This window comes from Neovison vison, chromosome 2 (assembly GCF_020171115.1).
Source record: "Neovison vison isolate M4711 chromosome 2, ASM_NN_V1, whole genome shotgun sequence".
Classification (NCBI taxonomy): Eukaryota; Metazoa; Chordata; class Mammalia; order Carnivora; family Mustelidae; genus Neogale; species Neogale vison.
Genome location: NC_058092.1, coordinates 230,827,005 through 230,854,204, shown reverse-complemented (window position 1 = coordinate 230,854,204; position 27,200 = coordinate 230,827,005). Strand labels below are relative to the sequence as shown.

The following is a 27,200-nucleotide window of genomic DNA, read 5'->3' as shown; positions in this document are numbered from 1 at the left end:
TCTCGGGTTCACTTATTGGTAATATTTTACCCATCTGGTCTCCTGTCGACAACTCCTGCCCCTTACACATAGATGTATGAGTGTGTGTGGTTGTATGCTTACACATACATAATAATGCATCTTATTTTTTTTTTTTAAAGATTTTATTTATTTATTTGACAGAGAGAGATTACAAGTAGGCAGAGAGGCAGGCAGAGAGAGAGAGGAGGAAGCAGGCTCCCTGCCGAGCAGAGAGCCCGATGCGGGACTCGATCCCAGGACCCTGAGATCATGACCTGAGCCGAAGGCAGCGGCTTAACCCACTGAGCCACCCAGGCGCCCTGCATCTTATTTTTTAATAATTTTTATTTATTTATTTATTTGTTAGAGAGAGAGAGCACACAGGCAGGCAGAGTGGTAGGCAGAGACAGAGGGAGAAGCAGGCTCCCTGCTGAGCAAGGAGCCTGATTCGGGACTCGATCCCAGGACGCCAGGACCAGGACCTGAGCCAAAGGCAGCTGCCCAACCAACTGAGCCACCCAGGCGTCCTGCATGTTATCTTTTTAACTTTTTTTTTTTTTTTTTTAAACTGAAAGCAAGTTGACTGTATTGTCTGGTTCTTTAAAATAACTTTGCTGACTATGTCCAAGTGCATTTGACAAGTAAGTTGTATAATTACACAGATCATTCTCACAGCCGTCCCAGACACAGGTGTTACCATTTTCACCGTTTTATAGATGAGAAGCTTGGGACACATAGAGCACCAGGGCAGACAGCTGGTTAATGCCGGAGAATTTGCACGCAGGTAGACACAGGCTAAAGCCATCCCTGGCTCTGCAGTGCTGCACTGCTTCCCTCATAGCAGACTTCCAATGTGAAGACTTGTGTAGGTTTCAGAAGCCCTCTGAGTCATCACTGGCCATAGAAGTCTGTATCTCAGCTCCTCTAGGACATGCACTTTTTTCTCATTTTTATTTTAAAATCTCAGGTGTGTGTCTTACAGAGTGGTCATAATGACATAGTTGTCATTATGTACTTGTGCGTGCAAACTTGGTGGCTATTTTTGGTGGTGTGTTTGGACACTGTTTCATTGGTGGCCCCTGGCGCGCGCGCGTGTGTGTGTGTGTGTGTGTGTGTGTGTGTCTTCCGCTTCCCACCTCAAAGGGAAAATGATACTGGGATTAGCGGCTCCAAGGGGTGGACGGGCTCTTGCATTTTATTTAATATTGTAGACTTGTGTGAAGTCCAGACATGCTAATCTTCCACGAGTAAAATATATAAATATTTCTGAAAAGACAGCTCAGATCCCCTTCCTGTTGGAATTTGTTCTGACTTCTGGGGTTGTGAGAATTAGAAAGGTGACCGAGTGGAGTAGCTTGTGCAGTTCGGGAGTTACCTTCCTTGAAGTGATTATTTCTGGATTCCTTCTATTTGCTGTTCCCCCATTCTATTCTTATTCTTCTCTTTCTTTCTTTCTTTTTTTAATTTTAGAAATAATTCCTCTTGTGGAAAAAGGAATAAAGGGAGTATTAAAAATAAAAATTGCCTGCAGTTCTCTCACCCGGAGCTAATCACTGTTGACATTTTACGGTATTTCCTTAGGCTTTAGTAAATATGCATGTGGTTCTTTTTCCCTCACAGTTAGTAGATGATATATACAATTTTCTTTTCCACCTTTTTCCCACCAGTACTTTCCTATTCTTCTTAAATCTTTTGTTTACCCCTGATTTTAAGTGACTGTAAGTGTTATGATAATGTGCCATAACTTACAGAGCTACTCACTGTACATTTAAGTTCATTCCACTTTTTTGTTCCGGATAATACATGGCAAACATCTTTTTGCATATTTCCTTTTGAGATATTATCACAGAATTAGTTCTTCCGTACAGTCATGCTAAATGGAAGGAACCCGTCCATATTGTGTATGTATTCATTTGGGAAATGTTCTTCCATGGAGAGTAGAAGAATATCATATACCAGAAGCTGCTTAAAGTTAGACTCCTATACATGCACAGGAATATAATAAAAATTACTTTCTGTTTCAGGAAAAATAAGCCAGCTAATTTTCTATAAGCCAGCTGATTTTCTATTCCAATTTTTCTGTTTCTCTCGAACTTTTACATTAAAAATTCACTTGACTTGATTGCCTTTAGTTCTTTTTATAAGTTGATAAAATGTTAAGTTATTCCCCCCCATTCCCACCGTTCCGTGTATCTCTTTAGGTGCTGGTGTGATTTGTACTACCTTTTAGGATCTCCTGTGGCTAATTTGATTTCAAGTTGAAGTGCTACAGGTGACTTTATCGTTCCTTCAGTACTTCCCAGCCTTAGTTTGCAAGTCCTCAGGAGGATAATAAGAAAAATGGAATAGCTCAGGGATGTCAGCCCTCTTTGTAATAAGGTAAATAAAAGCTATTTTTTAAAATTTATTTCTCTGAAGCAGACAGTCTGCCAGAACAAATGAGGAATACATCAAACTCTGTGAAACTAAGGTCATTGTCTTTTGTCATTTTTGTTCTGTTTTCTCCCTTCTTTAGCTTTAGTCCCTCTCAGGCCATCGATCGGGCAACAGTGGCTCTGACTACTCCAGTTTTCCCTTACAACCCCTGAGTAGGGTCACTAATCTTCTGCAGATGCCCCTTTTCAGCTGTGTCACTCTCAGCCCATGGAACCTACAAACACTGTAACTGTGTGCGTAGGTCAGCGTTGTGCCCTGGTGTCAGAGCCCCGGCTCTGGCTGGCTTCTCCCTGCCCAGTGCCTTGAATCTGTTATTTATGTGTTCATTTTATCTGTTGATGCCGTCCATTCCCTCCATAAAACTTACCAGTGGGAAGCCCATGGCAGTCTCATGTTCATGGCGAAGACTACACTTTAGTACACATGCGTGTCTATTTTTATCCATAATGCCAATTTTACTTGTTATTGAAATGATAAAATTTAATTACATATTAGTAAACTGACGAATGATGTTTTAAAGTAGTATTTGCAGCAAACTTAATTTAAATGCTTCAGGTAGACTCAAAGATGAATCATAAATCACTGCCAAATTAGTTGTAAATGAGATAACTAAAAGAGTTTGAGATAAAAAAAAAAATCCATAAAAATCTGGAAAGATTCTGCACTTCCATAAGTATCTTAAGTTCTCGCTGTGTTTTCTTTGAAGATTTTATTTATTTAAGAGAGCGTGCACGAGCAGAGAGGGACAAGCAGACACCAGGCTGAGCCTGACACAGGGCTTGATCTCATGACCCTGAGATCATGACCTGAGCCAAAATTAAGAGTCGGGTGCTCAACCAGCTGATCCAGTCACCCCAGTTCTGACTGTATTTTAAAGAACCAGTAACTGAAAGTCAAAATGATACATCCCCAAAGAAAGGGATTGGTCCTAAATCAAAGAATGAGTGATATAAACAGTAAAACGTTAAGGGTACACATGTTTGTATGCATTTTCTCATATACACACTGTAAGGGCATTTTCAGTTAATTCACCACTAGTTCTGGTTTATTGGGATAAGGTGGCTTTTGCCATAAATTATTCTATGATATTTATAGTTGAAGATACTCAAGCCAAGTGTAATTAAATAGGTCTAACCAGTAAGCATTGCTATAGAGTTCACAAGCCTTCAGTCTTGGCGTCTGAGTAAGATTGGAGAGTAGTTGGATATGGCTTCGCGCTCAGATACTTCCATAGTCGCCATTTAAATGTTAGATCAAAACCATGTGAATTCTCCTCACTCTTCCAGTCCTCCTAGTCCCGGAGTCTTACTGTTCAACCCCAAACTACGCCGGTGTGTCTGTCACGTGAGTCAGGTCCTGCTGTTACTGTCTGTTTGCCTGGGCTGCTTTTAGTTTCTGCAAAGTCTTTAACCGACTTGGCCTGGTTAATCTCTGTAGTTGCTGTTATCTGGCCATCCATAATCTGTACTCTTTGTCACAGGTCAAACCTTGGTTCTGAAAGCACTTTTTGAAAGTCGCTATTTTATATCTTTAATTTTGGAAACGTGGGAATGGTATCTCTTTCATACACTCATACCATTCATTATATTAGGGTGTTTTTTTTTTTTCAAGATAACCTTTTTATTGAGGCATACTATACACGTAGAAAAGTCCACAGTGGAGCCCCTGGGTGGCTCAGTGGGTTAAAGCCTCTGCCTTCGGCTCAGGTCATGATCTCAGGGTCCTGGGATCGAGCCCCACATTGGGCTCTCTGCTCATCAGGGAGCCCGTTCCCCACCCAACCCGCCCCCGCCTGTCTCTCTGCCTACTTGTGATCTCTGTCAAATAAATAAAATCTTTAAAAAAAAAAAAAAAAAGTTCACAAAAGTGTAGCACACCATTATCATCACAAGATAAATATACCCATGGATCCTCGTTGTCTACTGGATATTGAAATTTCTTTCTCTCGTATTTATTCTATAAAGGGCCAGATAGTAAATATTTTAGGTTTACAGAACATATGGTCTGCCTTTGTAGCAAAAGCAGCCATAGAAAACACATAAACAAACAGGCATGGCTGGCTATGCTCTAGTAAAACAGTATTTAAGGACATTAAAAGTCAGATGTCCTATAATTTTCATCTGTCATAAAGTATTATTTTTCTTTTGATTTATTTTCAACCATTAAAAATGTAAAAAACCATTCTTAGATTGTGGGCCTAAGAAGGTACATGAGCAGCAAGCCCGTTTGGGCCCATGGCCATGGTTTGCTGACCCTGCTTTACAGTATGCAGTCACCTGCTTCTGTTTCATGGTCCTGCTGATCCAGTGCATACGCATCTGAATTAACATCACTGTCATCTTCATCGTCTAGCACATAATAGCCATTCTCCTGCAATGACAAAACCCAGTTATTAGGACCATTTGGAATGTGAAATTCAATGATAAAATGACCCTGCTGTCTCTAGAATACATATTACCAACTTGGGATATAAATTTTAAAATGGATTCTTCCCTCCATAAATGTAAACTTACACTCTGTGAGGTAATACCATGAGTTATTCCATAGTGGTTCTTAGACTAAACTTCTGTAATGGTGATTCTTTGATTCTTTGGTTATGCTTTTTTTTTAAATTTAACTTTTCAGATATTTAATAGTTTTTAAATGATTTTAAGTTTAAGGGATTATATAGTATAGTTTATCAGCCATGAAATACTTCTGTTGTGAGTCCTTTTCAGTATTGTTTAAAACCTCTTATTGTCCCCCACATGGTAGTATATCAGAAGAAACAAAGATTTAATTCCGCCCGCATTCCCTAGACCCACTTTGAATGAGGCGCATGGAGGGGCTTCAGTGAGTGAGTCACTCTACTGGTCCTGTGAGGTAGCTCCTGTCTGCAAGGGGGTTTCGACAAAACAAACACTTTAAAATTATCCTGCCAGATCAAATGTGGCATGTTCTAGAAGAAAGAGACAGAACACTGTGAGAGTGTGCATAGATGCTTGGTGGAGAGAAGTATGTATTTATTGAATCTGATTCCCCCCTGCCAAATTTTGAAAATTTCCGACCTACCAAAAAGTTGAAAGAATACGCTTTTACTTAGAACAACCGGTTATCAGCATCTTGCCATGTTAATCTCATTATAGGTATACATACATAACTTCGTATTTTTTCTGCTCAATGATTTTAAAGTTAGTTTCAAAAATCACGATATTTTATCCTCAGCATTTCAGCATGGGTCTGCCTAAGAACAAGAATACTCTTGTACTTAACTATATACTGTGATCATGCTCAAGAAATTTAATAATCTTGCAATAATACATTTAAATATGAATACATTCATATTCAAATGTGGAATTAATATTCAGATTTCCCAGTTGTTCCAATTATGCCCTTTATTTTTTTGCCTCAATCTTATCAAAGGTTTTAGATTTCATTTAGTTTTATGGATTTTTTAAAGAGTCATTTAATCTAGGACTATAACTGCTTTTTTTTATCCCCCTTTCACGCCATTGGCATTTTGGAAGAGTTCAGTGTCTCATAATTTGAATTTGTGATTATTTCTTTATAATTTTCTTCAGGTAAAACTTTATAGTCAGGCTACTACCAAGGTGATGCTCTGTCAGTCATCACAAGTCCTGGAGCCGCATTTTCCCCTTTGTAGTTTGTGAGTGATCTGTGGGGTCATAGAGACTGTGAATATCCTTTTCTCCCAACCTTTTACCCAGGGATAGAATCTTTTTCTTTTTCACAATTTCTTATGAACAGTAGGATTTTAAAAAACATATTCCAAAATTCCAGTTTTTTACAAACATTCAAAATTTATTTATGCATTTTCTTAATGAAATACTGTTGAAAGTTGAACTAGGAATATATTTCCTTATAGAATTTAAACATTAATTACCATTTCATCAGGAGAAAGCAGAGTTAAAATCAAGTCTCCACAGACATCTCGGTTTCATGCCTTGTTATAAGTACAGACTAAGCCTCAGTATCTCTCTCTGTAAAATGGGAATACTAATTGCTATTCCTTATGGGTTGGTTTTGAGGATTAATGAGGTAGTACGTGTAGGGCAGTTGATGTAGTGCCCAGCACATAGTATTAGGTTATTATTACGATTTTCAGTAATAGGAACATTAATTATATATGTAGATACAATCTTTACAAAAAATTAGTGACTTCTCATTATAGAAAGAAAAAATTAAACATTTGTTTGTTTAGTTATTTTAATCAAATTTGGTCTGAAAATATAATTAGTTTCCCTTTTGTTTCCAGTGCATTTATTTTAGTTTTTAGAAAACTTTACTATGAATTTCAGTTAATGATATTTTATTAAAATTGCTTTGGAAAACTTACATTTAATTCCATCTTGTGTGGTTCTTTGCAGTCATCTTGTAAATGCTTCATACTGTTACTACGGGAAGGAGGCTCAGAGGCTTAGAGACTGTACTGTACCCCAAGACTGAAGTTAAATAATTGGATGAAAGCTTAATTTATTCAGGGATAGCTTTTCAAATCTGTAGCTCAAAAACACAAAATGAAGTGTGAAGATCATAAAAACTCCTTTAATGAACGGTCTGTGTGAGGATGAAATGAAGTTAGCAAGTGTCATTGTTAACCACGAAGATTACATCAGAAGCTCTCAGGGGCCAACTGAAATCGACTCCCTCTAGCCAAAATATGGACAATTTGAGCAACAGAAAGGATAACTGCAGTTTATTGAAACACATTAAATATCTTTAGACCTGGAGCTCGTAAAGATACAGAAGAATCATTGCTAGAGTCTGTGCTGTGTCCCACGTTGTATTATCCAGATACCGCATCACCAGAAGCTGACAGCCCGTCTGTAGATTCATAGCGTCCAAACGTCCTCAGTGCTCCACACTTGTAGGCTCAAAACCATACAGATAGCATAATTTCAGGCTCTGACTAATAGTAACTTGTCAAAACTATACTTTCCCACATCTGGAAGTTGTGGATTTCAGGTTTAATTTTATTTATACTATTTCCAGAGAGTTCTGACATGGTAAACTGACAAGATAATTATGCTGTTTTGATTTCACCAAACTGTTATTGATAGAAAGGTGATGATTAGCTCCTTAAAATTTTAAAATAATATATTTTTTGTATAAAGTGAGAGATGTCATTGAAGAAGAATTTTAATGGTTTAACTATTGAACACTTTTCACTTTATATGCATATGTTTTAAAATTGAGTTCTAAATAACACTTCAGAAGATACGTTAAAAATGTGAAAAATTCTTATCACATCATCAAGATTTTTTGTGTTTGGTGCATATATGGTTTTGTAATGGGCTAAAAAATGGATAAAAGTATAACATTCACAGGAACATCGATGATTACTATGCTCCCAGAGAGCTCTATCATTCTAAATTTTATTCTAACAATATGGTTAGTTTGTACCAAAATGATATTTTAGGCTGAAAGTCTTAGAAGAATTGAAGAACTTAGGGTTCTCAGGTCATGGCCAGAGATTATTTGGTGTTCGTAACAGAAGAAATTATTCACAGTAATTTATCTAAAATTCTGTGACTAGACTTCATTTGCTCACCCTGTGAAAAACTGGTTAAAAGTGGCTGTGTTCATCATAATTACAGAGCTGACCATTTAGAAAAGGAAGACATACCGACCAGCTATGTTTTGAGCTAGCTGAAGTGTGGGCACTTCACATAGCCGTGATGTGAACCTTCCACCAAATCCTGCCTTGGAGAGCCACAGAATACTGATGACTTCCAAGGGGATAGGATGTAAATTCTACCAGGACTCCTACTGCTACAGTTGAGAGGGGAAAGGTTATCCTTAAACTAGGAGCATTTAAGTCATTTGTGATGTATTTTCCATCAGGCAGAAAAAAAGGAATGATTACCAAAGATCACACCCTTGGGATAAATATGAGGTTATAGCTAACTTCTTATTTCCCTCAGGGGTGTAATTAAGCAGACTTTTACGATTAAGGTTTTCAGGCATTGAAAAATGTTTACTGGAAAAAAATAAAAGCTTCAGTCAGAGACATGATCGATCAGATAGAGTTTACTGACTTTATTAAAGCTGTGTGTTTGTTATGAATGGCTTCTAGCGTCTGTTTGACTCAGCATATCAACTTAATGTTGAAAAGTAAAGCCAGTTATATATTTTTAATGGGTTCAGATGCTATAATTCTGATTAGGCACATTTTCATAAATGGTAACATAGGATGTTGCTGACACACTTTAGGTGTTCAAACTTAGGTCTGCTTTTAGCTTGGAAATTTTAACAGAAAATACTGAGATTGAGCTTCTGATCTTGGCTTTACCAGTAATTGGCCTAAAGTCACTTAGTTTTTCTGTCCCCCTTCCCTTTTTAAATATTAAAATGAATCTAGATACTAACTAGGGAGGTCTACAGCCCTTCTAGTTGTAAAATTATCTGATTGGGTCGCCTGGGTGGCTCCGTCGCTTGTGTCTGACTTCAGCTCAGGTCATGATCCCTGGGTCCTGGGATCAAGCCCTGAGTCAGTCTCCCTGCTCATCAGAGAGTCTGCTTCTCCGTTTCTTTCTTCCTCTGCCCCTCCACCTGCTTGTGTTCTCCCTCTCTCTCTTTCTCAAATAAATAATATCTTAAAAATATAATAAAATCATCTATTTTTAAGAAATAGAATTTGACACATTCAATTTAATTGGATAAAAATTCATTATTTATTGAAAACTCAGTTCATATTAGGAATTCTGTCTAGGCACAAGGAATACAAAGAAGTGTACTCCCAGCTGTCTGGAAATTCCCAAGTTGAGATTGGGGAAGGAGGTATGGGGGATTGCAGTAGTAAGAGAGAAACAGCATGTCAACAGACAACTCTAATAGATAATGTATTAACTTCTAGAAAAGACTTCTGTAGAAATCCGGATATCCACTAAAGATACCAACCCGGAATCTCCCAATCTAAATTGGGCCTCCCATGGCCCCTGGGTGGCTCAGTGGGTTAAGCCTCTGCCTTTGGCTTAGGTCATGATCTCAGGGTCCTGGGATTGAGCCCCGCATTGGGCTCTCTGCTCCGCAGGGAGCCTGCTTCCCTCTCTCTTTCTGCCTTCTGCTCTGCCTACTTGTGATCTCTCTCTCTGTCAAATAAAGTCTTTTAAAAAAATGTTAAAAAAAATTAATTAAGCCTGCCTTTGTACTGTCTGATTTTTTTCTTCATTGTATTTGCCACATTTTGTAATGATATATAAATTCTGTATGATTATTTTCTTAAAGCCACCTCCCTTTCTAGACTGGAAGGTCCCTGAGAACTGAGAACTGAAACTGACAAGTTATTGTCACCATGGTGTTCCCAGGACCTTAGCATAGAGCCTTGCAGACAGTAGGCATTTAATAATTACCCACTGACTTACGGGAAAGAAAGTGCGGGGGATGATTCTGCCTGAGGATGAGAGCAGCTGGTGATGAGGGAAACAAAATCTGAGGAGACCTTGGGAGACAAAGAGGCAGCATTTAGGGCCACAAGAGGCATTTAGACCCAGGGAGTCCTCAGCCTGGTGCCTAGATGTGAGTGTGCCTGGGGGAGAGAGGAGGCTGACAGTAGGCCTTGGGCCCTGCGCTCAGGGTGCGTGATCTGTCCACACCAGGGAGCAAATTGAATGTGTCAGTACCATAGTGCACGCAGACTAATAAACACACGAGTACAGTATGATGAGCGTGCAAACACATAGCTTCTGTTGTCTTTAGTAAAATCCAAAGTCATTTAAAAGCATTTATGAATTTGTACTGCTTTTGATCTTATGTAATTTCTCATCAGCTCTAACTAAACTCAAAGGAGTATCTTATAAAGGTCTGTTTTGTTTTGTTTTGTTTTACTTTAAGAAGAGATTATCCTGCTTTACTATAGATATTAGAGAGCCAGTAAGGGGTTTTAAGTGGAGCATTGACACAGTCGGTTCTTACTCTGTTGGCACTAGGAGGATGGTTGGAGTCAGTGCAGACGTTGGAGTCCCCCATTGCCCCCAGGTGAGGATGGCTCCGTCTTGGGCAGGAGCAGAGCCAGTGATGGTCCCTACCGCTTCTCCCACAAGAGCCTTAAGCCTGACAAAGCAAACACTTAACCTGATACTTCTTCCTAGTATGGGGAAGGCCAGATTTAATATACACACACACACATAAATACTGATATGAATATCTAATCTTTAACAGAAATTAAAGCAGCTTTGGGTTTTACTTTTTCATTTTTGTCTTATTTTCTTTGTCTTCGTCTTTCATTCTCTTTTTTTCTTCATCCTTTTCAACTTATGACCCTTCAGTTTGAAATTAAATTTGGACTGTAAGTTGACTCCCTGAATCTTTTCTTCACAAGCTTTCTTTGTATTTTCTAGAAGAAAAAAGATTAACCCAGGGTTTCCAAAATAAAAGCAAAGATTGTGATTAAAACTGAATTAGAATCTTTATTCTCTGTTATTTGCTAATAGTAAAATAAATAGCCCAGACTTAAGGAAGCTTTAAAGTAAGTCCCAGAGCCTTTGCAAACCCTTGGAACCCTTGGATTTTAATTAAAGAAACACAGAATACCATCACTTTCTGTTTGTCAGTGGAAAAAATATGTATTTTTAAATTTTCAAAGCTTAGCCTAGCAGCACATGGAGTACATCTGTTGGCTTTCAGAATTTGGGGAACACAAATGGATTCAGATGTTTAGGCCCTTTGTCTTCCCTGGTCTCTGCTCACCTCGCCAACGGAGTGTGGCACAATCCAAACACAGTTTCTGAAAACAGAGCAGCTAGAGTTACCTCTCAAGCACTCTCTTGGGGACTGATAAAGTCAATCTCTGTTTATGTAATGAAATCAGGGAGCAAGGGGTCTGCTGTAGTACTTTGTGGACGGGATTGCATTGGTGTTGTCTTTCAGGGAAAAGACTGGATTTAATAAGCCCTTGTTCTTTCTTGCTTTCTCTGGAGGTACAGCCCACTCTAATGGATTATTTCGAACTATTTTTGTTTATGTAGCATTAGAACTTCTCTTTAAGCAATTGGTTGTAGTAAAATCAGTAGATTTATCATAGAAAAGTAGGATACTGATATCAACTTTGCCTGATAAAAAGATTTAAATGTCTGGTGAATCTTGGTTCAGTGCTGCTGGTCTGAACTTAGTCTGTGTGTGTGTTTGCATGTGTGTACTTAAATAATACTGCCTTTTTAGTGTTCTTACATTTTAATTTAACTTGAACTTTAAAAATAAACTCTGCTGGTTTATCCTCTCCTCAAATACGCGCGAAATCCATCATATTTTTCAAAATATTTATAAAGTATTCTTGAGAGTGAAATCTCACAGAGATCTTTGCTTCAGGACCAGAGTTCAAAGGAAAGTCCGTTTGGTTTTAATTTGAAAACTGTAAAAACAAAATACCCTCAAAATGGCAGGGTGTGAATTGGTAACTTCAATTTTATTGCAATCTGCCAAGCCCATCCCCAGATGTTTCCAATTAAAAGCCAAGAATGCTAACTTGGGTGAATATCATATGAAAGCATTTCTTTACTTTTCTGTTTTTTTTTTTTTCTGAGAAAAGTAAGTCTTAAATCCTTTAACGTTAATTAAAGCAATAACTTCTTACTTGCATGTTGTTTAAACTCATACAAAGACAAATGCAGAATGCAGTACTCAAAGAGAAGTCTTATATGTCAGATTTGTAAATATTTGTAGTCCCGAATGCATATTAGTTCATATATGTCGTCTTATAAAGTCAAAAAAAAAAAAAAAGGCCTTTAAATGATGTTGGAGCCCTTTAGTAAAATTGCGTACTCCTGAATTTGATATAATCAAAGAATAGACCCTTTAATACTGTGCATTTATTTAGAAAGGGGTGGCTAGTAATAAGCTTTTATTTTTGATCGGTTGTGTATTCAGTTGTAAGAAATGCTTCTGTAGGAATCTAAGAAGATGTAATAACATGAAAGAAACCCAGAATGTAATTTTGAAATTGTCATTTTCATAATATTTCTCCAGATAATACCAAGTTACAGTGGGGTCCATTCATGAACTTGAAAGTTACTTTGAATATGTCATTCTAAATTAAGAAGAAAGATAAATGCTGGTAATAAATTTGAATTTATGGAAATTGGCGTTTGTTCAGAGAAAAGACAGAGTTAGTCTTTAACCTAACCTTTTGAATATAAAGCTAAAGAGACATTTATTTTTGAAGTGTCACAAACCACAGACGTAGGACCACATGGTAATCTGTGGAGCTGAAACAGTCATTTTCCATTTCATTTCCTATTTGGTAAAATAATGATGGACATGTATTTGGGAGCCCAGGAGGGAGTCGGCCATGTAGATCTTGGATCTGTTTGTGCTTTTGGTAACTGCCTAACTTTTTCTCCAAACGTGGAAACGTGCTCCTCAGACTAGGACATGCCGTGGAAGGGAACTCTTCTGAGCTGGTTGTCTCTTCCTTGTGTTTGACCAGCAGCTTGTTCCTCTGGATATTACATCCATGTTAGAGCCCTTTTGTGCTTCTGCAGGACCTTGTGCCTGTGCCCTTGCACTGACCCTGGCTATGAAAGTTACTGGCGCACACGGCCTCCCTTTCCCCAACATATCACGAAGGCACCATGAGCCTCTTCCCATCCTTTCATCCTTGATGATAAGCAGAGTCTGTGCACGTTGAACTGAGTTGTGATTTTTAAGATTTTTAGAACTTATTTTGAAAATCCTTTTAAAAATTGCGAATCCTTTAAAACTTAGGTATAGGAAGAGAATGGGAATCAGGTGTTTATGTTGAATTCATTTCCAGAAACATTACATTAGATCACTACCCTTACATGATCTGAGTCTTTCAACTGCACAGTAGAAAGAGTGACTGTTTTCATTACTTTTGTCATCATCTATTCTGAGACTGAGCTCCTATGAGATAGTGAATCATCATGAAGACTATGAAGACTATGGGTTTTTTTTGTTTTGTTTTTTTTTAAAGATTTATTTATTTACTTGAGAGAGAGCACAGCACGGGGAGGCAAAGAGGCAGAGGGACAAGCAGCTCCCTGTTGAGTAGGGAACCTGAGGTAGGACTCGATCCCAGGGACCTCAGGATCATGACCTGAGCCACAGTGGGATGCTTAACCAACTGAGCCACCCAAGCACCCCATGAAGACCGTTCCTAAATGCCGGGGGAGCTCGTTGTCCTTGTTCTTATCTTCACCAGAATGACACTGCCTTTTCTCAAGTCATGTTTCCCTCTCCTTTCCTAAAATGAAACTTAATATGAAGAACTATGCATTTCTTTAAAAGAAAGTATATGCCAGTGAAATAAGGAAAGAAAACTTTTCTGCTTTGAGGGGAAAAAACTGTATTGACATGAACTAGTCATTTGTAACCTTGTGTATGAGAGCCTTCTTTTTAATTGTAGTAACTCTTTCGGATCCTGGCACGATCACATACTGCAAGTCTCCAGTGATCATTCCCAGCGTTCCTGAAGGTCAGGCACGGTCTCTATGCAGAGAAAACGCGGTGGGGCTGCATCATAAGTACAAGTTCGGCAAACACCGGTCGCTCCCCGTGTGCCATGTCAGCGTGCAGGACGAGTGTATGAAAGTGACCTCCGCTGTGTCTAGACAGGGAGGTGGCAGAGGCGTGGGCCCGGTGTCCTGCATTCACATTCCCTCCAGCAGGTGGTACTGAGCGGGTTTGGGATATGTCAGTGAACACATCAGACTAAAACTCCTGACCCTGTGCTCTAGCAAGGAGTTTGCTATAGCTCTCATAAATAAGTAAATTAACAGAAGGGTTAGAAGGTGGCACGTCCTCTGGAAGAAAATAGTAGAGGGGATAGGGGGGCTTCATTGAGATGACATTTGCACAAAAACTTAGAGTCCCAGGAATATCCGTAAGGCCAGAAGAGAAGACAGAAGCCCTGAGGCAGGAGCAGGCTTGATGTGTTGTTCTAGGATCATCGTGCAGCCAGCGTGGCCAGGGTGGAAGGAGGGAGGAGGGAAAAGTCCTGGAGGACAAGCCAGAAAGGTAACATGGGCCACATCACTAGGGCCTTGCAGGCTGTGTTGTGGCTTTGGGTTTTACTCTGCCTCTAATAGGAAGTGTGGCAAAGTAAACAAATACTCCATTTTAAAGTGGATTGCCAGGAGATGTAGTGGTTGCCAGGGGCTTGTGGGGAGAGGGCATGGGAAGTGACTGCTAATGGGTACAGGGCTTTTTTTCTTTTCTTTTTTTTTTTTAGGGTGATAAAAATGTTATGGACTTAGGTAGTCGTGTTGATTGGGTAACCTTGCAAAATATACTAAACACAATGGAAATGTACACTTTAAAAAGGTGAATTTTATGGTGCGTCATTTGTGTCACAAAAAAAAAATTTACAAAAAAAGATAGATTTGGAGGGCCTTGCCACAACCATTTCTCGCCCTTCCTCCATCTAATTAATGTTGTTTTTGCCTTCACAGATCCAGGTTTCTAACTAGTTGTACCTTAAGGGAAAGACTTTTAGTATTGTCGGCTGTGTTTTCATTGGAAGTAAAGAATGTTGATCTATTTCAAAGTATCTTTTCTGAAATTGTTAATGATCGTGAAATCAAGGATTTCCAGATGCTTACCCCTGTTTATATGTACTTTATATACCTGTGTCACTTTTATTTGGTAAGAAAGGAAAGCACAGTATTTTTAACCTCTGGTGATCAAGAGGAATGTAATTTTTAGGTTGAAGTTTGATTAATATGTTTTGCTAAACTAAGCTAATCTCCATCTAGTTTATTTTGTGATTCTTTTATAGGGTAGAAAAGTAGATTAGTATGATAATGTTCTTCAGATCATGGTCTAAAGCATGCAAGTGAAAGGAATGCCTCTTCATTCCATTGACCAAAAGCCGAAATTGTAGGATCTCCTCTTCTGGAAGAAGCAGTTATTTTTAATAGAAATAGAGCAGGAAATGTATTTAGCTAGTTGTTTTCCCTTCCTGTTTTAGATTTAACTTTGGAATTTCCTTGAATTTCAGCCTGTGACAACCTAGTAAAGTTGACAGAAATATGACTATATTTTAATTTCTTCTCCCTTTTTTGGTGGGGGGATGTAAGTATAATTTGGGTTTTACAAGTAGTCTAATTGGTTTTCCTCAAACAAAATGAAATCAAGGAATAAAGTCATTGAACTGACTACTACTGAGCACTCTAAACAGAACCTCCCTCTTCCTTGACGACTGAAAACATAGAGGCACTTTGTGTTTTGTTTTTGCTCTTGTTTTCCAGTCCAAAACAGTTTGTAAACAGCTGCAGAACCTACCACAGAGGTGGCCGAACTTCTCTTCCTTTCAGGACTTTGAATGGAATGGTATCCCTCCCCAGAAACATGTAATTAATAATGAGGAATAGTTATTCCCTCTTCTAATTTTAAGCTTTTTACAAGATCGCTTTTACCTTTCCCAGCCTTCTTAATCTTGAACTGAGTCATCCTCTGCCGGAGCCCCCTCTTGAAGCTGGTGCCTTTGCTTCGTAACATTTCTTGGGGTCCTGTCCTTGTTGCGTGGTGGTTTTGAGACGGCGTCCGCAGGGCCTGGAGCTCATCTGTAACTGTTCCTCCGGCTGCAGGAAGGCTCAAAACCATTGTGAGATAAGCCCTGTCCGACCACTTACATTTTCAGAATTTTGAGTCCTTGAGAAATCTGTGGTAACTCTGATTTTCTTATTTACAAAGAGTCAGCACCCTAGGAAAGAAATAATCTGCTTTTACCTCATTGTTCCAGTATGAATGAATGTACTTAGAAGTTGATTAAATATTTTTTTCTTCTGGCTATGGGAAAGTGTGTCCAAATCCTTAAGTAATTACATTCTTAACACAGACATTTCTCATTTTCTTACATTGGCTGCAAAGGCAGGGTAGATTTCAAGCCCCTGCGTTTTTCATTTGTGTGGTGGCAACTTTAAATTGAGCTGTAAGCACTTGGGTCTCTTAAGACTCAACCAGCTAATGTTAACGTTAGAACGTTAGAAAACATAACATTTCAGAGTGATTTATTTCATAAAAGCCTTTGTGTTCTTTGGTGGCATGAGGGAATATTTGATATGAAGCACTGAGATAAGCCTGTAGTTTGGAGAAAAATAATGTTATTTTGGTTTTGTTTTATTTATTCATTTGAGAGAGAGAAAAGAGACAGAGCACTAGCTGGGGGAGAGGTGAGGGAGACTCCTCACTGACCTGGGAGCCCAATGTGGGACTCGATCCCAGGACCCTGAGATCATGACTTGAGCAGAAGGCTTAACCATCTGAGCCACCCAGGCACTCCAAGAGAAAAATAACATTTTAAGCTAGTCTTTGGAACTTGACTTCAGATGATGAGCAGAAGTTAAAGTGTATATATTTGTGACTTCTCAGTGAAATAAATGAAGTGTACTTAAGGAGTTAAAAAGAAAATCTCTGGGGGCACTTGGGTGGCTCAGTAGGTTAAAGCCTCTGTCTTCGGCTCAGGTCATGATCTCGGGGTCCGGGTATCGAGCCCCGCATCAGGCTCTCTGCTCGGCAGGGAGTCTGCCTCCCCCTCTCTCTCTGCCTGCCTCTCTGCCTACTTGTGGTCTCTCTCTGTCAAATAAATAAATAAAATCTTTGGGGGAAAAAGAAAGAAAGAAAGAAAAAAAAATCTCTGGCCCACTATGAACAAGTATGACCTAAAAAGAATGTTGTGAAAATTTAGGAACTTTGAACCACTGTATACAATTACACTTGCTGTATTCTTTTTTTTTTTTTAAAGAGAGGTATTGAGGGTGAGGGAGGGACGGGGTGGGTTGAAGGGAGAGAGAATCTCAAGCAGGCTCCACGCCCAGTGCATGAGCCCAGTGTGGGGCTTGATGTCATGACCCTGAGACCATGACCTGAGCTGAAATAAGGGGTCGGATGCTTACCTGATGGAGCCATCCAGGCGTCCCCTTTCTACGTTCTTATGTTCATTTCACCTTTGTCCAGGTCTGTCACTGCCGGTAGATGAGAGGTCTCTCTCATCTACATGCCGGTATCTAGAGGCATGCATTCATTTGTTCATCGTTTTATTCCAAACATCTAGTGTCTGTCACATAGTGAGGATTCTTTTCCTGTTCAGTGACTAAGTATTTTTTAATGTCAATGTCATTGTTAAATCCAGGCACTGGGTTCAGGTGTCTGTGGATGAATTTGCATAGCTGCAGGGAATTTGTCTGTTTTAATCTTTAAAGACGTCTAAGGTGATGCCTGACCGCCTCGCCCTACCCCACCCCCCAATAACTGATCTGTGCATCTTAGCCAGTCATCACTCAGTTCTACCTTAAATTAGAAAATGGTGTCATTTGTATGTTTTGGGTTGTTTTTTTTTTTTAAACTTAAGATGATACATATATTTTCTTTTTACTAACATTTTTGGGATTCTCTGCTTTTATGTCCTGCCATCACAGTAGACAAAACACACCATAACACTTTTATTACTGTTTCATCGTTCATAATGGTAACATTTTTGTATTAAGTACTGAATTTTATCTATTTATTTATTTATTTTTAAAGATTTTATGTAAGTTATGTCTATACCCATCGTGGGGCTCAAACTCAGAACCCTGTGATCAAGAGTTGCACACTGACTGAGCCAGCAAGGTACCCCCTAAGTACAGAATTTTAGAAAAATTAAGCAGGAAGAGCCAGAAAATACTGTAAATGAAGAGCATTGGTGGGAGGGGGGTTAGATCTGCTAGATATTAAAGTATAATATCAAGCTTCAACAGTTAAAACCGTGTGGCACTGGCACATGAGTAGACAGGTGAGTATATCAAAATAAATGGGAGGCGCTGAAAGAGATCTAAATGTATTTGGAAATTTAGTAAGTTATCAGAAAGACATTTAAATCAGTGGGGAAACCACAGTCCTAAAATGATATTGAAGCCACTTGGTAAACATCTGAAAGAAATTAGGTTAGATCCTTTTCTTATACCTTATTCCAAAATAAATTCCAGATGGAGCATAAATGTAAATGTAAAATTATGAAACCGTAAAAGTACTAGGAAAAAAGTGAATGTTTTTATAATATTTTAGTGATAGTGACTTTTTAAAATAATATTGGAAAACTCAGACACCATTTTTAAAGATGATGAATTTGACCACTTACCAGATTTCCACCTGGTGAAAGGAAATGGCATAGTCAGAAAACCTATAAACTAGGGAAGTAAAACATATTTTGTAAACTAAGGATGAATTTCCTTAATATATAAAGAGTTTTTCAAATAATAAGACCAGAAAGCTAACAACAGTGGGCCAACATTATGGGAAAGGAAATACAAATTGCTTTAAACGTATGGAAAGCTTTGTGATGCAAATTAAAACCACAGTGAATTGCCATTTCTCGGATTGGCAGAGATTGAAAGTTTCAATTGTATGCTCTGTTGCTAAGTAAGTAAGTGGGGTAATGAACACTTTTGTCCATATGTTGCTAATGGGAATGTAAAATGGCACAACTTCTATGGAAAATAGTTTTGTGCTGTAAAACATAAAAACCCTTACACGCATCAATTCCAATTCAAGGAATTTATCATAAACATATTCACAAATGATAAATGTCCAAGAACATATTTTCCCAAGTGGTTATACCATTATAAACCCGCTGTATCCGTGTTGTACATAGTCCAATTCCTTGCCAGAACTTGTTATTCAGTCTTTTTAATGTTAGCCATTCTGGTGGGTGTGCAGTGATGTGTTACGGTTTTAATTGGCATTTCTGATAACTGATGTTGAATATATTTTCAGATGCTTATTAGTCATTCATCTGTATTTGGTGCCCTTTTTTAAGAAATGGATTTTTTTTTATTCTTGAGTTGTTAAGTTTTTTTAATGTGTTTTGTATACACATCTGTTTTCCAATATATGTTTCGTTAATATTTTCTCTTAGTCTTTGGCTTGCCTATTTATTTATTTTTTACATTTTTTATTTATTTGAGAGAAAATGAGAGAGAGAGAGAGAGAGAGAGAGGGAGAGAGAACGAGAAGGGGAGGGCCAGAGGGAGAAGCAGACTCCCCGCTGAGCAGAGAGCCTAATGTGGGACTCGATCCCAGGACTCCAGGATCATGACCTGAGCTGAAGGGAGTCTCTTAACCAACTGAGCCACCCAGGCACCTGCCTATTTATTCTCTTAATAATTTTTTGAATACAGTATATAATTTTCATGAAATCAGCTCATAAGTTGTTTTTATTGTTTTTTTTTTGTTGTTGTTGTTGTTATGGTTAATGTGTTTTTGTGCACTAAGAAATCTTTGTGTACTCCAAGGTGAAGAAAATTTACTCCTTTTTTTCTTGTAGAAGTCAGCCTTTTTCCCTCAGCAGATTTCAAAATGGTCTCTGACCCAAAATGAAAATAAAGATTCAGACCCATTGCTTGAGACTGCTAGTTTTCCAACTTTGTTAACAAAGTCAGCATCACATCATGCGGCTGCTTTCCATCAATAAAACAATTTCTGAATTAATGGAGAGAATGACCTTGCTTTTGGTAAGATAGACATCATTGACTATCAGGCTTTATTGCACCTACTTAATTATTAGCTTGTCTCTAAAGAATCCTGTTGGTATTTTTCATGTTGGATGAGTATGTGGACCACCCGGAGCTTCCCGTTATGGATGGCCTATCCTGCTTGGGGCCTTGAGGCATCAGCAATGCCGTGAACAGTCTGGGAGGGTCAGGGTCAGGCACCTGAGTTCTAGTCTCCTCCCTCTTGTCATGCTTTCTCTCTTAGCCAGCAAGCATTCCCATTTCATCTAGAATATAGGCTAAAACATGAATGTCGTGGCCTCACAGAATCTGTCCCAACCTACCGTTCCATTTCTCCAGTGCCCTGCTGTTTCCTGTTCCTTGGGGTGATCTCATACCAGGCCCCACCGTGCGTCCTCCTTTACCCTGTTCCCTTTATCTAGATTGTTCTCATTCCTTTCTTCCTTCCCTAGACTTAACTCCAGTCATCTGTTAAATCCCCAGTAAAACTCCACATCCCCCTTGACCTCTCTCCCAGCCTCTCCAGCAGGAGCTGATTCGCATATACTTTCTTTGTATATGCTCTCCCCCGTTCACTTATGAACTTCTGGATACTTCGAGAGCTGGGAAGGTGTGGTGTTCCTTGTGTATCTGAGTGAGGCTTCCTATAGTGACCTTCACATAGCAGGCAGGTGACAGAGTACCTGTGTGATAAAAAGGTCTGTAACAGTGGTGGGTCTGTAACGGCCATATTCCTTGTAAAGGGCTTTGTGCCACATCATGTTTTTCAAACTCTGAGGTTGTGACCCACTAGCTGTTTGTAAAAGCAGTATTTATAGTTCAAGAGCGTCATTAAAAAAGGAGATAGAGTAGGATAGGAAATAAAAGATTACATAAGATGGGTAAACATTTTATAGTAAAAGGTTTGCTTCTAGTTCTGTATTTGCTTATGTGTTTGCTGGGTTGTCATGTAAGTGTATTTCTTACTACAGGTTATATGAAACAGTTGGAAAACACTACTGGATTTTAACCTCCGTAATGAATTTTGAATTTCAGAATTTTAGAGAAGAGATATTTGTATTTTAATTAACTTTGATACTTCTGAAAATTTTCACTGAGTGATTTCACATAATTTGTACCATCCCCTGTTGATTATCTATACATTACCTATAGGCAAATGATTTTTTTTCTTTAGCATCTAGTGTATAGTCTTTGTTTTAAATTTGGGGTATATAATTGGGTTATAAATGTATAAGTCATTTCAGCTAAAATGGTGTTTGGAAGAAACTTGAGGATTATTATGATAGAATTTTCCCTAAAATTTCTGTAATATTTTTTAAACTTCTCTTTGTTTACATTTAATAGTTTAGATTGTTCATGCAAAGTACAAAACAGTACTTTTAAATACATTAACATGAAATGAGTATTATCAACTGAGTCTACAAATGAAAACATCCTGAAATTCCATTTCAGAAAAGAGTTTGCTCCAGATGTAAATTATAATGCTGTCATATGTGAAAAGACATTTCACTTTGATTTCAAAACTGGGTATTCTCTGCAGTCAGCTAAGCAAGAATCATATATTAAATATTTCTTGAAAAAGAAAGTAGAAACTTGAATCTTCCAGATCAATACAGGTGTCACAAATAGTGATGCATTACTTTTGGAGAGCTTTTGAATCCAATGTGCATTCTTGAGATGGGAAGGCAGTTCGGAGAGTCACTTAGTATTTACAAGAAAGCTGTTTCTGGTTGACTTTGTTTAAACTGGTGATTAAAACCTTTCCTGGAACTGTGGAGCCTGGTAACCAGGAAGTTACTGTGTTTGTAATGCCTGTGGGTTTTTTTTCTTTCACTTTCCTTTAGGGTCAGTATAGACCTTCTGATTTGTTGTGTCCTGAGACGTATGTTTGGGTGCCCATTGAGCAGTGCCTGTCGTTGCTTGAGAATTCCAAGTACTGCCGTTTCAACCAGGACCCAGAAGCAGGTATGTTCAAAGCAGAGCTCGCTGGAAATTGTTGGCAATGTTTTTACGTTCCGTGTGTATGGCTTTGGCTCTTCATAGGGTCCGGGTGCTTTTTATCTATTGTAGAATGTGCATGAGTGTGTACCTGTGCGTGTGTGTGTGTGTGTGTGTGTGTATGACGTGGAGATAACACGTGTGCACACATACAACACTCTCACTTTTGGAGATAAATGTGGAAACCCGTGCGTCTGCTCCTCACTACCTATCGTCTTCTGTTAGTAGTTATTATGTGCTTTGAGGGCTGACCCCCTTTCCCTTTATTTCTCTTTACAGCTATCACAGTGCATAGAAATTAGTCACTAAATTGTTTAGCGAGGGCAAAGAACGTAGAAATACTGACCAGTTGGATTGCATAAAGTTGTGGAAGGGTTTCCTGAGGGCCAACAGGCATGGGTTTTGTGAAAATGCTTTCTTATTCTTCGTGTGTGTGTGTGTGTGTGTGTGTGTGTGATACTTTGTTGACTTTCTTCGTGCATCTGGTGCTTCTCCTTTCCTGTCCCTTCTCCCACCTCCAGCGCGGTAGAGCCCTAGCCGTGTTTGATCTCCTCGGCATTCCGCATCGGGAGGCTCTGTGCACTGGTGGTGGACGCCGACGCTGGCAGTGTAGCCCCTGGAAGCGAGTCAGACAGGCTGCATTTGCTTCCTGGCTCGTCAGCAGCTGTAAACCGTGCGCTCTTGGGCAGTTTCATCACCTTCAGTATTAAGATAATAATAGAACCTACCTTACTGTAATGAGGATTAAAGTAAGACAAACGTGCTGAGAATCGCCCCGTATTATTGCTGAGTTGGCGGTTGCGGGGCAAATTAGCACGCTGTGTCCCCCCCACGGGACCATGGGCTTCCGTCTGCGTCGCCTTTACTTAGTCCATTTCCTGTCTCCAAGAAAATGTGCAGTTCTGCTCACCTCCCTTTTGTCTAGACCCCCCTCAGTTGACAGCAGTCCCCTCTACACGGCCCTCCTCAGCCTCCCTGCGTGCCACCACAACTTCGTTCCGCACGGGAGAGCTGTGACCCTCTCGTGGGTTGCGTCAAGTCCCCATACGTGTTTTTCCTCCGACTGAAGTGCCTGGGTGCTCCCCTGTGTGCTTCCTGGGTTCTCAGTCCTCCCAGCCCACCAGAGGAGATTGCCTGATGCACAATGAAGAATAAAATATTTTTTATCTAGTCATTTATGGTCTCAACTTGGGGGAAAAAATCAGAAAAGAGAAGTGAAAAAGCCAGAGGAGGGGAAGGGAATAAATGGGAAAATCAAATAGGCAGACAAAAGGGATAAGAAAAGAAATGCAGTAATTTCTTCTGTTCTAGGGTGTGCATTTTCCCCCGACAAATCAGGTTTTTTCTTATTAAAAAAAAATTGGTTCATGTCCCATTGTATTTTGGTCTCTCCTTGAAAAGCTGTTACAAAATCAAGAGGGGGCACTTCTTATCCATGGTGATAGCTTAGAATCTGATGAAGATGTCTGACTCATAGGCCAGGCCCCTAGGGTCACCCCCAGGTTCCCTAGGTATTTAGGATCATAGAACAACCATGACTTTACAGTTCTTGTACCTTCAGTTGTTAATCAGAATTTTATTCTTTCTTTCTAAGTACAATTATACCAGACTCATCAAACAGATGTGTTGCTTAAAAACAGACCTATTGCATTTGTTAATTAGTATTTGAGTTGAGCTCAAAGGGGAAAGCAGTAATAATAAGTAGTTTAGAGGAAAACGTATACTTAATTCACTGTCCCTTCAAAAAAGATTTCTTTCCTTTTTAACAAATTTTCTCAAGGGTGGCTCAGAGCCGTTCCCTTATGGTGAAAATTGCTAACCATCTTCATTGCATTATTTCACGTTCACATACAAAAATGTGTAAGTTCCTTCCAACTAAGTAATATGATCATGAACTGGTTTCCGACCTCCAAACTTAAGACACAGTTTCACCTTCCCCTTTTTCTTTCCTTTTTAATCTGTTTTAATGTTTCCTTCCTTTATATAATACCTGGAAATTAAGGCCATCACAGGCTCTCCCTGTTCTGTAAAGTTGAAAAGGTAGCTGAATACTTTTCCACGCACTGGACATTCGAGTAAAGATTCATTCGTGTTAATAGGTTCTAAGTTCATTTTCCAAAGTTAGCACAGATGAGCATTTCACGGCAAAATTTGAAGTCCCGTTTCAGTGGTGTGAGCCTGTGGGGAGTGGAGAGCATGGAGGATGCCCTCCTCCTGTAGTCCCTTAAATTACCTTTCTTTTATTTATTTATTTATTTATTTATTTGTCAGAGAGAGAGGGAGAGAGAGGGAGAGAGAGCGAGCACAGGCAGACAGAGAGGCAGGCAGAGGCAGAGGGAGAAGCAGGCTCCCTGCCGATCAAGGAGCCCGATGTGGGACTCGATCCCAGGACGCTGGGATCATGACCTGAGCCGAAGGCAGCTGCTTAACCCACTGAGCCACCCAGGCGTCCCTTAAATTACCTTTCTTAAGGCACAAGCTTTAGCTCTTAATAGTCATTGTTTAGAATTCATTTACAAAAGTCAGAGGAGGAACTTTCTCCAAGAATAGTGCTCCAAACAAAAGGAAGATCCTTTTCCATATGCTGAATCTTTGCAACTTTCCAGAGAACACCATACAGTTCTGTCAGTATTGAATATCACAGTCCAGACACTATTTGAAATCAGACTTCTGTCCTGTGGTTTTAGGAAATTAAAATGCAGTTACACGCCAGAGTGTATTGGGCATGCTGTGAAACACGGTCATTTGAGATTTAAACGCCAATCTGTGAGAAACTGTTCTCTTCTCTCGGGCCAGTTTTACTCTTATGTGACCCAAACTCTGACTCAGACAAAATACAGAGCTTAATACGGACACCATTGCGAGTCGGTATGGTGCTCCCCGCACCCCCGTACGGCCCCCTAAATCTTGTTTCTTCTCCCAGCTGTTCAGTAGTTAAATTGCTCTGCAGAAGGCACAGCCGATCACCATGGGTCCCTGTAAAACAAAACTTGGCTACAAGGTGCATCGGGGCCACTTGTAAGAAAAATTACATTTCCCTCTATCCTGAATTGTTAGCCTCTGGAAATGCTATTCTTCCTTGCCCTCAACCTTCCCCCTCCCCCACCCACCACATTTTGGAGGTTTGGGTTATATGGTTATTTTCTTAACTAGGAAGTCTGCAGAATGGTAAAAACCTGTTGTATTTACTGCTTTAATGTATTGGGAGGAAGCTGACAAACAGAAGCGACTTGAAAAACTCTAAAGAAATCCCTTTGTTCATGAATAGGTCTTTTGTTTTTGAATTCAGGACCTCTGCTGGCTCTAAAGAAAGGATTTTAGAAGTTTCTCATCTGATTTTTTATTTATTTATTTTTTTTTTAAGTAAAAATCTGTTAGATTGCTTATCAGATTAGTAGTCGGATATGTATAGAATTTTAAAAATTCTTCATCACACATTTTGCTTTTCTTGTTTTAAATTATCTTTTAAACATGTTTACTGTGAACAGCAGTAGTAGATTTATCCAAGTACATAAAACCACTGGTAAGAAGAAATTGAAATGACCCTATCGTCTCTCTATATGGCAGTAATCACGTCAGTGTTTTTATGCTTTCCATCTGATCTTTTTTTTCTCTATGCACCGGTGTACATTTTTTAAAAAACAGCAGGAATCCTCCTTCACACTTTTCTTGTTTTTACTGAATGCTGTGTGTTGCTTCCTCCTTTTCGGAAGGTAGGAAACTCCCTGACCACGGATTTGGGGTTCCGCACACAAATGCCAGGAGTTGGGTGGTGGGCTGGGTCCGACATGGATATTTACAAGCATCGTTGACAGAGTAAACCAGATGTTTTGGGGTTCGTTTTAGAACCATGATGAATTATGATTTGATTTGACTCTTAATGTTGTACAGGTGTTGTGTTATTTATTGTTGGTAGTAAAATCCTTTTGCTTCCAAATTTGTAACCAGAGACGACGTCACCGAGTGTATGTTACTTCCTGTGTGCCATCCCTTGGTGCCTCCCGGGTGACCTCAGTTGATCCTTAGGACACGAGGGAATATTTTGTCACTGACCCCCTCAGATATCATTTATTGGGAAAAATACCAGCGAATACTTGTTTATAATCAGAGATTTAAAATAATCTTGACCCAAATATTGCCCTCTCTTTTTTTATAAGTACTGATTTTAGCATTGATTTTAAGGAGCTAATTAGAATGGTCTTTACTTCTGTCTCTACTGATAATTGCAGCAGTAGAGTCCTTTTACCACAGATTCGTCTACATTTCTCTCCCTCTTTTCTATACATAATGTGAAATGTTTGTAAGAAATTTCTTAATTTGTCTAAGTCACAATATTAGTAAGGATATTGAATTTAAATTTGCTGTAAAAATAATGGCACCTAAATTTGTCTTAGTGCTTTATGCGTTTCCACAGGTTAGAGAATTTCTAGGACACTTGACCACTTACCAGCCAGTTAGTGAAAATCCAAGTGTAAGGAGCTTTCTTCTGGTTTGATCCCCGAAGTTCCAGGGCTCCAGTCTGTTATTTTATGTCGTTCCGTTTGTCTCTTTACTCCATTCTTATTTCTTGCTGTCGTGGTTGCCTAGCACTTTTTCTGTCCTTTGGGGTCTCTGTCCCATATGCTCATGGAGAAAGCAAGTCCCACTCTGACCGTGTGTGAAATAATCAGGTTGAGAAAGAGCTCTGACCTGTTTTTGCTTGCCTGGTTTCTCCGAGCCTGATATCACTTCCTGAACACTGTGGTCATGGTCCCTCGAAAGGGCCTGCCGTGGCCGCCATGTCCCCTGATCACTGGGAAATACTACGTAATGAGAAAGCAGAATCACCAGAACTCCCGAGGGGCCCTAAAAGTGTGCTGCAGCGCGAACTTGAAACTAAATGGACAGTGACTTTAATTATTATAGGTAGAGAATTAAGCTGGCTTTGGGGTTGACCTGCATACTTTGATACTGATTGTTGGGATACTTAGTAAACATATATTCTTTGTTGCTAGTAAAGATGGTCCTGGGATGTGTAGCCAGGTAGAGTAAGAACCAAGGTCTTTGGAAATTTGTCTTTTATATTTGGTGAATGCGGAGAATGTGTTTTGATGTGGAAAGTATAAAAAGTTAGTCTTTTGTTTTGTTTTTTTAAGATTTTATTAATTTGTCAGAGAGAGAAAGAGAGCACAAGCAGGGGAAGTGACAGGCAGAGGGAGAAACAAGCTCCTGGCTGAGCAAAGAGCCTGATGTGGGACTTGATCCCAGGACCCTGGGATCATGACCGGAGCCAAAGGCAAGCACTTAATGGACTAAGCCACCCAGCGCAGTCTTTACAAC

The 27,200-nt window shown here is 39.3% G+C and overlaps 1 protein-coding gene across 6 annotated transcripts in view; it reads left to right on the top strand.

Annotated features, from left to right (window-relative positions):
- ATE1 (arginyltransferase 1) overlaps window positions 1–27,200 on the top strand; it is a 168,904-nt gene that overhangs the window by 100,504 nt on the left and 41,200 nt on the right. For 5 of the 6 annotated variants that reach the window (XM_044240653.1, XM_044240651.1, XM_044240650.1 and 2 more), the window contains exon 11: window positions 21,728–21,848. In XM_044240653.1, coding sequence (XP_044096588.1) covers window positions 21,728–21,848 — 121 coding nt within the window. Of the gene's footprint in view, window positions 1–21,727; window positions 21,849–22,402; window positions 22,426–27,200 lie in introns of those variants that run through there. The other variant, XM_044240655.1, reaches the window with a different exon arrangement.